Below are 12,411 nucleotides of genomic sequence, written 5' to 3'. Positions count from 1 at the left end.
AATGTCCCACCTAACACGGAGGTGAAAAACCTGTTTATAATCAGCTGAGCCAAGACCCTAATGGTGTTTTAGATAAAAACACACAAAAAATGTTAATGTTGTTCTTATGTAGGAATGTCATATCCACGTAACTCAAGAGCAAATTGTTCTTTGGTTCAGAGCTTTCCAAAGAGTATGTCATCATTCTGGAAAATCCCATCCCATGGCTTCAGTCCCCAGACGAGCCCCGCCTTGTCTCAGCCTGCATTTGTAGTTGTCAAGGTCACAGTGATTCTGGATATAAATGCAAGGGTCTGACTAGTTCATTGTGTCTTCATATGTGGTCTGGCCCGAGAACTGATATGCTGAAATGCACATTTTAACTATGAATTGTTTTATTTCTCCTTCATATTATAGCAAGTGCATTGTGCTATTTTTTTTTTAATCTGATGTGTGTAGTAGGTGATGTTACCTATGACTCTAATTTTTCAGGGAAGGAAAGGGAACACCGCATAATTACTTGTAATAAGAAGTGGGTCTTGGGGTTGACAAGGCTGGGGCCCATGCGTGTGAAGATGCAGGACACAGAGATACCCACAGAGCAGCTCTACGTGGGCGAGGCAGAGGTTTCTACAAAGAGTTTTTCACAGGGTCCCATCTGGTGACTGACAGTTCAGAGGGGCACCCACAAATCAGCAGGGGCCTCCTCACTAGTGGAATTCAGATGCAGTCTTTCCGCCAAATTTCCTCATCAAAGTAGCTTTCTGGGCTTCCCAGGTGGCGCAGTCGTTAAGAATCCGCCTGCCAATGCAGGGGACACGGGTTCAAGCCCTGGTCCAGGAAGATCCCACATGCCGCGGAGCAAAACGAGGCCCATGTGCCACAACTACTGAGCCTGCGCTCTAGAACCCACAAGCCATAAATACTGAGCCCTCATGTCACAACTACTGAAGCCCACACGCCTAGAGCCCACGCTCCGCAACAAGAAAAGCCACCGCGATGAGAAGCCCAAGCACTGCAACAAAGACCCAACACAGCCAAAAATAAATAAATAAAATAATTTTTTTAAAAAGCATCATTCCTCTTTAAAAAAAAGAGTATCTTTCTGACTCTCCTATGGAGTGGAGGCCCCCACTTCTTTTGTACAACAAGATAATTTTTGTCTAAGTGTCATCAACCACCTGTGTTCAGGGTTATTCTGCCCCCATTAGGCTCAGGTGAGAAAGTGGGGGGGCCCTTGGAACCTGGAAAAGCCTGTGTGGGAAGTCCTGCCTCATTGACTGTTGGCTCCCCAACTAGGCCACAAGCTTTGTGAAGGCTGGAACCACGTCCGAATTGTTTGCTGTCCAGTTCAGGGTCTTCTATACAGTAGGTGCTTAATGAAAATGAGCCAAACGAAGAGAGAGAGAGATAATGGTGTGTGTAAAAATGCCTGCCAGAATGATTGTATACAGTGGGTGTGTAATAAATGTTTATTGAAACTTGCATGTGCTTGGTACATAGTAGGTACTCAATGCATGTTTTGCTGAATAAATAAATGAGTATTGGGTATAAGTGTCTAGCACTTACTAGGTGCTCATTAAATATTTACTGAATGAATTATGAATGTCAAATTCTAACAGGGAGCCTAGTATATAGCAGATGCTGAATGAATATTTGTTGAATGAATAGTAAGTGAATGAATGAGGGAGTGAGTGGCTGGAGTACTTGCAGGGTTGTAAGGTCAAGACAGGACTGGAGATGCAGAGCAAAATGCTGTTGCAATGCACACCTCCATCCCTTCAGCTTCAGACATCCCCTGCACACACATACTCTGCATTCTCAGGCAGGAGGTGACACCAGGGGGACCCGAGCCTTTTCCAGAAAACCCATGTGGCTTTGCTACTTACAAATCGTGAGGAGTTGTCGTTCTTGACAGTTTTGGCGTTGCCAAAAGCCTCCAGGATGGGGTTTGCTTGTAGAAGCTGCTTTTCCAGCTCACCCTAAAATTCATTCACATCTAGTTATTGGAGAAAGTGACATAGACACTGACAGCTCTGCCCTGGACAGATGTTTTCACAAAATTCTGCCCTTAACCCACGGGTTCTCTCCTATCCTATCATCTACCCATCTGAGACTCCCAATGCTAGTGTCCAGATTTACTCAAGGATTTCAGAAGAGAAACAAATGTCTGAGCTCTCTTATAGCCGGGACATCTGTAAGGACATCACCTAGGAAGGCCACTTTTTCCTAGATAGGGCCTGCTCATCTATATGACATCATTGCCACTGAGAACTGCCACACTGTACAACACCAGGATGTCATTTACATCATAGTAAATCCATGGAGTTGTGCAGTGCACAACCTGCCCTGCTGTACACGTCAGTACTGCTGCTGCTTATGTTTGACAAGCAGCTTTCTTCAAGCTAAATCACTAAAACCCTTCTCCTGATGGTTTTAGTGCAAATTTTTAAAGTTGCAATTTTTCCTTTCTCAGTACCAGTTTTCTGAAGTCTCCTATGGAAGACAAGTAAGGAATGCGCAAAACCCACCGAAAATACTTCAAACCGACTGCAGAACAAAGCTTCAAAGCAGGTTGCTTGAGCTCCATTCATCAGGTTAAATGCAGCTGAGACTGTACACAGCCCATCGGCCCCCTCTGAGGGGGCTCCTGTGCACAAACGCGGTCACGTGATTAATTGCTGCAGGAAAGGGCCAACAAGGTAAATCATGCCAGGAAGCATCGAGCTGCTTTCTGCCTATCCCCACGACACGGCAGCTGCAGACTGGCTCAGCGGCTCTCCTACCCAGCTCCTCCTCCAGGCTGACCCTGGGAAGTATGGGTCCTGAGGGTTTTCTCTGCTGGTTCCCCTGTCCTCTTTTTCAGGGCAGTTGGGCTGGGCTAAAAAGAAGCTGGGAAAGGTTCTAGAAGGGAAAAGGCAGCGCGCAGCTTTCTCCCTGCTCCTCTATACACCAGGAGGGCATCACGGGTGGCTGTCCCTAAACGAACAGAACAGGAAGCTACTCATTTATGTGTCTATTTATTAACATGCCCTCCTCCTTCACAGCTCCCAAAGAAGATAAAAGTGTCATCTCTGTGAAAACCCTAGCCACAGTGGAATCCCCATAATTGGGACTTGTGGAAATTTGCAATGAGAGCAAAGGGCTTTGCTTGACTAGTGGGAAGAAGACTGATGGGGTCACTTCTATCAACACAAACTTGGGGTCCCAGTATCCCCAGAAAAAAGTTCCCTTCCTAGAATGGGAGTTCCAGCTGCTGGGGCCAAAAGATCCTTCTCAGGAGAGCTCTGAACATGAAGATCTGGTCCAAACCACTCATTTTATGGATGATGAGACAGTGGCCCAGAGAAGTTAAGTGACTTGGCCAAAGTCACACAGGAGCAGATCCCATACAAGAAGGCTGATTCTCCTTCTGATTCATCCATGACACTGCCGCCCAGGTCTAACTAAGATGGATTGAGTGTGATCCTAGCACACGCTAGGGTCTCTTGATCTGAGGGTCTCTTCCAGGCTGGGACCCATATGCCAGCCCCCCAAGCTCTGAGTTAGAGATGAGTTTACATATGCAGAGGTTTGAGCAGGGCCCGGTTGTGTGTCGCAATAGCTGGGGCCTTACCGTGCCACCAAAGCTAGTGCATCGTGAACCCCAAGACTCCCGTTTCTGGAGCCTTGGGTCAAGCAACCGGCATGCAAAGACAGACACGCACTGCACACACATGCACAGGGACACACCAGTGCAGAGGGGACAGGGCTCAGGGGAGATATTTAGGGCTGATGGCAGGGAGTGGGGAGAGAGGCATGCCACAGCAGTGCCATTAACTGACTGTCAATCAAGCCAGGGAAGCTTTAGGGCAAGAAGGTCCTAAAAGGCTCAACCAGACGGAACAGACATCTCCAGGGCCTTCCAGTCAGGGTTACCGGTGGTGGACACATTGGTGGAAAGGGTAATATGGGATCCATTCTGAACTGGGGAAATCCATTCCCGGCTGGAGGTCAACCCTGGGAATTCCAATGGGTCCTGCGGGAGGCAACGCACCCCACGCCCCACACTGACGTCGGACACCCGCAGGACGGTGTTTCAGTGAGTTTGTAGGTTTGGGTTGTGAAACTCGGGGACCTAGCCCATTCTACCATCAGCTATGGGGCTCAGTGGGTGCGACAGGAGCATGCACATCTAAACACACTCCGTGCCTCCCGTACACACCAGGAAAACACTCCCAGTTACTCACGTAGGCAAAAGATGGGCCTTGCTGTGGTTGAACAATACAGTATAAAACAAATGTCAGTGTTATTTCCATCACACGTACATCAGGGTCTGGAGAATATACGATTTCAATCCCCCCGCTCAGACAGCCTGGATTCTCCAAGATTCTCCAACTAGGAAAGCAGCAACTATTCTTGGATTCAATTTCCTTTCTGTTTTGCTGCTTTCTCTTCTAATTTCTTAGAGATTCAGACATTTCAACGTTTTTTTCATTGCTGGGGCCGAGGTGTACTCTTTAAAACTGTGTCTCATGAGATGCTGTCTGAGATGTGTTCTCACACACAGAGAAGAAAGTATCTGGCACATAGCAGGTGCTTGATAAAGATCAGTCACTATTATTAAGTATTACTATTACTTATCATCACTATTCTAGGAAAAGGAAAGGCGGTGGGAAGTGGTGTTTAACTGCCACGTGAACTTTGGCGCTATTTGTTCCCATACACGGTGCCAGAGACAGTGCGGGTTTCCTGCGTCTGTTTGAGGGAGGAAGGTTCCCCAGGCTACGACCAGTGCCCACCCGAGATCTCCGAGGGCCTCCAGACGAACTGGTCTCTGTGGCTGCTCCAGTGTTGCCTCTGGGCCCCAGAGGCAAGATCCAGAGTGGCAGGAACCAGTGACACCCCAGGCCTTCTTCAGGCCTCCGCTCTGCCATTCCCCTGCCCCCACCCCAAACCTTCACACAGAGGCGTTGGCAGGTCCTTCAAGCAGCCCCATTGCTTGTCGCCTCCTCTGGGACAGACGAGGCAGGGCTAAGACGGAGGAGGAAGAGAGGGATGGACCCAAGAAGGGATGATTCTAGAAACCTACTCTTCTTTTCCTTCTAAGCCCTTAATCAAACTGCATCATCATGGGTTGATCTGTATGATTATTTGATGACTAGCTCTCTTTTCCACGAGTCCAAAAGCTCAGTAGCTAGAATAACAGTGCCTCTCAGCCTCATTGCTGGACCCCGGCCTGGCAGTGCCTGGCATACAGTAGATGCTCAGTCAAGGGCACTGGACCAAAGCCCGTATGCTGAGTGACACCAATGTTCCCATCCCCTGGGGTTCCCATCTGAGGGACACATGGAGGAATGACAGGTGTCCCTCAACAACTAGGGAATTTACAGAGATTCAGTTCAGGCAGTAGTTCTCCATCAGGGGTGACCGTGTCCCCCAGAGGGCACCTGGCAATGTCTAGAGACATTCTTGGTTGCATAACTGAGGGCAGGGCTTGCTACCAGCCTCCAAGTGGGGAGAGGCCAGGGATGCTGCTAAAAATTCTCCAAGGCATACGACAGCCCCACAATTACTCAGTCCAAAATGACTTTGGTGCCACGGTTGAGAAGCTTTGATGTCAATCAAGACTCCTCCTCTCATTTCACAGGACAGGACCCCTCGGGAGATGATCCTGGCTAAAGCGAGAAATCACCTAGACCCAAACGGGCCCACCCAGGAGGAAAAACATCCCTCTGGTGAGCTGTCTGGGGAGGGGCAGTGAAACACAGCCCTGAGTCCTTACAACACCAAGTCCTGGCCTTCTCAACGGTGCTGTCTCCCTCGGTCAGCCCACGAGCCTGGAGGCCCATCTGCTAAGTCGTGGCCACAGGGCAGGAACTACCACTCACCGTGATACTTGTGTCCTTCTTGCCCTTGTGGGAGGAGGCCACCACGGCCAGGTACTGGATGACTTTCTTGGTGTTTTCAGTTTTCCCAGCTCCAGACTCGCCTCTGAAAGACACGGGAAAAGTGACCCACCGGAAACAGCCCCATGCAGGTGTTCTGTGGGTACTTTTCCACAGCTCCGTGCCATTTCCAGATGGGGAAACTGAGGCTCCCAGAGGGGAGGAGACTTGCCCACCACTGGCAGACAGCTGGGCTGGGTTTCAAACCTTGTTCCATATCTCAATCCACTCCTCCCGAGAGGATGTGGGAAAGGATGTAGGTGAAAAGAGTAAAAGAGAAAACTGAGTTTTCCTACCAAGGTCCAAACTTAGGTTTATTTGGAACTGTCTACTTTAAAAAATAAATACTTCGTTTTCCAGAGCAGTTTTAGGTTCACAGCAAAATTGAGCAGAGGTACAAAGTTCCTATATGCCCCTGCCCCTGCCCCTTGACATACACAGCCTCCTCAACCATCAACATCCCCCACCAGAGTGGTACCCTTGTAACGATCGATGAACCCACATTGATGCATCATTATCACCCAGTCCGTAGTTTACATCAGGGTTCACTCTTGGTGTTGTACATTCTATGGGTTTTGACAGCTGTATGATGAAATGTATCCACTATTACAGTATCATACAGAATAGTTTTACTGCAAATTATCTATTTTAAAGACATTATTAGGGACTTCCCTGGTGGTGCAGTGGTTAAGAATCTGCCTGCCAATGCAGGGGACACAGGTTCGAGCCCTGGTCCGGGAAGATCCCACATGCCGCGGAGCAAATAAGCCCGTGCGCCACAACTACTGAGCCTGCGCTCTAGAGCCCATGTTCCACAACTACTGAGCCCACCTGCCACCACTACTGAAGCCCACGCACCCAGAGCCCCTGCTGTGAAACAAAGAGAAGCCACTGCAATGAGAAGCCCGTGCACCACAACGAAGAGTAGCCCCTGCTCCTGCAACCAGAGGAAGCCTGAGCACAGCAACAAAGACCCAATGCAGCCAAAAATAAATAAATTTTAAAAAGAAAAAAAAAAGACATTATTAGCCTTGTTAGAGATGGAATGATCAGGCAAGAGACTGCCTTCCAGGAAGGACATAAGTACCTCTCAGAGTACCAGGATATAAGTTAAAATTTTTTGAAGCTCCCCTTACAAAAAAGGAGAAGAAGGAGAAGAAGAAGGGGATGAAGGAGAAGAACTGGTTATCCCATCAGCCACTGGACAGACATAAGCCCCTTCATCCTCAGGAGAACCCCATTCTAATGGTCAGGTGGCTAGCTAATGATCTCAGTCAAGTATCAAAGAATAAACCTGGTTGAAGTAATTCATGCTAAAGTGTAAATGACTGATAAGTTTAGATCAGCAGGGTGTTGTTTGTCTTATCAAAAGAGTACTTCTAGAATATGAGCAGTGGATTATTTTACCAAAATGGCCTTCTTGAACCAGCTACCTCTCTTGGCCACTAGAGATCATGGTGGTGGAATTGTTTCATCCAAGGATTCCAGACACTGCCTCTGACTCCCACTATTCTCAGTGAAAGGGAAAGATGACTTCAACCAAATCTTTCCTCCCTTCTTGTCCTCTCCTCTGATTTTCTTTTGTTTTTCGTTTTCCTTCCTTTGCCTAGACTCTCATTTGCTGAGCTCACTGAGTATTCTGAAACGTACTAATTTTTTTTAAGTCTGAATTTGTCTACCCTGAGGTTGGTTCAAGGTTCTCCACGCTGAACCAGTGCCACCAGCGCTAGTGCAGTGCTTGCCCTTTTTCCTAATTAGGAAATAAAGAAATTAACTTGCTCTGCCAAGGGCCCATTAATAACTTTGCTCATGGCTAAACAGAAGAAAGAGAGAAAGAGGAAGGAAGGAAGGAAGGAACGGAGGGAGGGAGGGAGGGAGGGAGGGAGGAAGAAAGAAAGAGAGAGAGAGAAAGAAAGAAAGAAAGAAGAAAGAAAGAGAGAAAGGGAGAGAGAGAAGGAAGGAAGGAAGGAAGGGGGGGAGGGAGAGAGGGAGGGAGGGAGGGAAAGAAACATGTGTCCTGAATTGTCAGACACAACCCCATGGGTCACCATCCAGAAATCAAGTGTCTGATCTCCAGGAAGGTTGAAACATCTCTCCACATCTCACGATGATATTAACACTGTCTTCTCCCCTTTCCTAATGGCCTTTATTCCCAATCGTCACATTATTTCACATGGCCTCAGAGGCACTTTGTGAAATGGGAGCCATGGAAGCATTATCTTCATTTTCTTGAGGAGGACAATTGAGTCCAAAAAAATTTTTTTTTCTTTAATTTTAAGGCGAGAATTGACTTTTCAAGGGGAGTGGAGGCCCTATGCTAATTGTTTCACATGTATTATCTCCTTTACCTCCCCTCCCCCAATCCTGAAGGTAGGACATATCCCTTTCATGTTATTACAGAAGAGGAACTTTGGGCCAGAGTGGGTAAGCAACTTGCCCTAGATCACACAGAGAGGCAAGAGCACACACAGCATTGAAATCAGGTCTCTGGTTCCAAAGCAATCAGGACTCTTTCTATGACATTTCACCAAGTCATTCCATGACACAGGCCGAACCCTCTAGGAACTTGCTTTCTAAGGTCAGAGGAAAGGAATGGGGAATAGGAATTGATATTTCTTGAAGACCTACTCTATGTTACCGGGCTCAGAAATCTTTTTATTTAATCCAACAACCTAATGAAGGAGTCATTGATTATCCCCATCACCCACCTGGGGAAACTGAAGCTCAGAGAGGTTGAAGTAGTGTTCTAGGTCATAACTGCTCCTGCTCTCACACAGACAGGGAACAGAGGAGTGAGATTTGAATGCAGGTCTGCTTGATGCCAGACCCCATGTTCTGTCCACTACACTTTTTTTTTTCTTTTTTACACGTGAAATTATTTTCAAACATTATTTAACACAAGTCTTACAAATATATCACATTGGTTGTGGAGGAAGTTAGATATTTTATAACTTCAGGGCTATAATTTACTATTGGCAACAAAAGGCAAAAACCCTCACCGCCAGCATGAGGGCACAGTTTCAAGCAACTGAAATCATACAAGCATTGCTTCATAAACACCGATTTTTGAGTGGCATAGTTTCAGAAAAGATTGATTTTTTTTAACATCTTTATTGGAGTATAACTGTTTTACAATAGTGTGTTAGTTTCTCCGTTACAACCTTCCCCCTCCCCATGTCCTCAAGTCCATGCTCTAGTAGGTCTCTCACTTCGTCACAGCTTACCCTTCCCCCTCCCCATGTCCTCAAGTCCATGCTCTAGTAGGTCTCTCACTTCGTCACAGCTTACCCTTCCCCCTCCCCATGTCCTCAAGTCCATGCTCTAGTAGGTCTCTCACTTCGTCACAGCTTACCCTTCCCCCTCCCCATGTCCTCAAGTCCATGCTCTAGTAGGTCTGTGTTTTAGTCCCGTCCTACCACTAATCTCTTCATGACATTTTTTTCCCTTAGATTCCATATATATGTGTTAGCATACGGTATTTGTGAAAAGATTGATTTTTAAAGGATATTTTAATTATGCTCTAACAGGTGTTTGGAATGAAATGCTATATTGCAGCTATCCGTATGAAGGTTGGTCAGCATTGATTATTCGGAATGTCTAGCTCCACGAGAGAGCAAAAAGGAAAGTGGTTTGAAATAGACAAACTCTTGTGGCATATAGTTTATATGACTAGAGGTTGTCATCAAACCTTGAAAATAGTCTTGATGTATTTAAGTGAAAGATGGTGGACACTAACCTGTTATAGGAACAAACTATCTGTGTAGCTTATCCTTGGAAATTAAGTTACTGAGTTAAAGTTCTTAGTCTTAAAGGCTAATAATAATCCATTTAGATCTCCTTTTCAAATCAGTTTACTCGTGAATGACTGCCATGTATTCATTCTAATTTGTCAATAAATTGGCATGAAAAGTTGGAAATTGATCTTTTTTTAAAACATCTCTATTGGAGTATAATTGCTTTACATTGTTGTGTTAGTTGCTGCTGTATAGCAAAGTGAATCTGCTATACGTATACATATATCCCCATAACCCCTCCCTCTTGCGTCTCCCTCCCACCCTCCCTATCCCACCCCTCTAGGTGGTCGCAAAGCATCGAGCTGCTCTCCCTGTGCCCACTACACTTTTATCTTTAAAAGTGTGACAAGGAGATAGAATGCAGGAAAGACAGAGCGAAGCCCTTACCCCACTCCATCAAGGAGTTCTTCCATATATTCTGGGAGCCTTCACTTGCCTTAATAGGCTCTTTGAAAATGTGACCAGGAACCAATGAACCAAGCCACTCAGTCATTCACACCTTAGTATGAATTATTTCAATTAGGCTAACGTCAGAACCCTTGACAGACATCACTCCAAACCAAAGGGGCCAGGTTCTGATCAGAGCAAGAGGAAGGAGAGAAAATCTGAGTGAGGAAAACTACCTATGTAGCTGATCCTGAGCCCATTCAGATCCAAGGCAAGAATCAGGACAGCTGTGCACATAGCAACCCCAGATCACTACTGCCCCCTCCTCTTTCCCACCATGATTTCCTCATCCTCCATCTCTGCCTTCAGCCTCTCCCACCTCCTCCCTTTCACAACAAAGACATTGGCATGACCATGACTGTGGCCCTAGTCTTCCACCTCGCAAGGGCGGGGAAGTGAGACACAGAATCTGGGAATCTGCTTCTCCCCACGTGGCTGCTTGGCTCAACAATTTCCAAGTTTTACTGATAAAAATAAATTATCCCAGGAGATTGTGCCAAAGAAAACAATCCAAGCTCCAGGCTCATGGGCATCTGAAGATTGATGTGCTCAGGGCTGCTTCAGAGACATTAATACCTTTGCTTTTCTGACCCCTGGACTCTGGGGATGAAGATGTCTTCCTGGTCTGAGCTCTCTAAACCTTGGTCCTGTTTCTTAGGGGACTTGGTGCCCAGCTCCCTCATCCTGGAGGAGAACCTGGACTCATGACCGTATATGGCCTCCTGGCCTTGTAATTACCCCACTGCCAAGTCCTTTTAATCAGTCCAGCCTCAGTGGCTGGAAGGAGCTACCCAATGGCAGCTTAACCCCTCAGCCCCCAGCCAGGCTGGATTCATGGGTGTGTGACCTGTGCGGTCCCATGGGGACGATACTGAGGAGGGCCCTGTGCTTGATTTAATGCTCTGATGTTGGATCCTGAATTTCTAAATAACATTTTTAATTAATTTTTTTTATTGGAGTAAAACTGCTTTACAATATTGTGTTAGTTTCTGCTGTACAATGAAGTGAATCAGCTGTAAGTATACCTATATCCCCTCCCTCTTAGACTTCCCTCTCCCCCACCCCCCCATCTAGGTCGTCACAGAGCACCGAGCTGATCCCCCTGTGCTATACGGCAGGTTCCCACCAGCTATCTATTTTACACATGGTAGTGTATTTATGTCAAACCTAATCTCCCAATTTGTCCCACCCTCCCCTTCCCGCTCTGTGCCCACATGTCCGTTCTCTACATCTGTGTCTCTATTCCTGCCCTACAAATAGGTCATCTGTACCATTTATCTAGATTCCACATATATGCATTAATATACGATATTTGTTTTTCTCTTTCTGGCTTATTTCACTCTGTATGACAGACTCTAGGTCCATCCGCATCTCTACAAATGACCCAATTTCATTCCTTTTTATGGCTGAGTAATATTCCATTGTATATATGTACCACATCTTCTTTATCCATTCATCTATCATTGGACACTTAGGTTGTTTCCATGTGCTGGCTATAGTAAATAGTGCTGCAATGAACATTGGGGTACATGTGTCCTTTTGAATTATGGTTTCCTCAGGGTATATGCCCAGTAGTGGGATTGCTGGGTCATATGGTAGTTTTGTTTTTAGTTTTTTAAGGAACCTGCATACTGTTCTCCATAGTGGCTGTATCAATTTACATTCCCACCAACAGTGCAAAAGGGTTCCCTTTAAACAAGGGGCTCAGCATTCTCATTTTGCATAATTTTACAAGTCAGGTAGCTGGTCCTGTAGGGTTGAACACCATTTCTGAGTCAATTTCAGCCGTGGTCTGCCATTGGTAGCAAAGCCAAACTGCCTCTGAATCTCAGAGCTGTTCAGTCCCTGGTCCTCATATGACTCCCACCCCTACAGCCAGCAAAGTCCTCTGGATTTGTGCTGTCCAACTCCTATACATCCTACAAAGCCCAGTTAAGCACTGCCTCTATTTTGAGTACTGCCTCCAGCTCCCCAGGCAAAAGCAGTGCCTCTTTCCCCTGCAGCATCAATCAGCAGAGTAACACAACGGGCTCCAGGGCCAGACTGCCTGAGTTCAAGTCTCTGCTCTGCCCTATGTGACCACGTGCAAGTCATTTAACTACTCCCATGCCTCAGTTTCCTCATCTATAAAATGGGTATAATAAAAGCACTTCTACAATTGTTATGAGGATTAAATGAGTGAATATATAAAACATTTAGAACAATGCCAGGTACACAAAAATGTTACCTATTGTTACTTTTACAACCATTTCTCTCTTAATGCT

At 46.3% G+C, this 12,411-nt stretch overlaps 1 protein-coding gene across 1 annotated transcript in view; it reads right to left on the bottom strand.

Moving 5' to 3' along the window:
* LOC102993304 (myosin-11) overlaps positions 1-6,418 on the bottom strand; it is a 43,725-nt gene extending 37,307 nt beyond the window's left edge. Inside the window, exons 1-3 of the mRNA XM_028498026.2 lie at positions 6,385-6,418; positions 5,850-6,100; positions 1,869-1,961 (exon numbers count right to left, since the gene is read on the bottom strand). Coding sequence (XP_028353827.2) covers positions 1,869-1,961; positions 5,850-6,100; positions 6,385-6,418 — 378 coding nt within the window. The remainder of the gene's footprint in view (positions 1-1,868; positions 1,962-5,849; positions 6,101-6,384) is intronic.
* Positions 6,419-12,411: the final 5,993 nt, after the last annotated feature.

The sequence above is a fragment of the Physeter macrocephalus genome, chromosome 14, assembly GCF_002837175.3.
Source record: "Physeter macrocephalus isolate SW-GA chromosome 14, ASM283717v5, whole genome shotgun sequence".
NCBI classification, from domain to species: domain Eukaryota; kingdom Metazoa; phylum Chordata; class Mammalia; order Artiodactyla; family Physeteridae; genus Physeter; species Physeter macrocephalus.
This window is presented reverse-complemented; position numbering and strand designations above follow the sequence as displayed.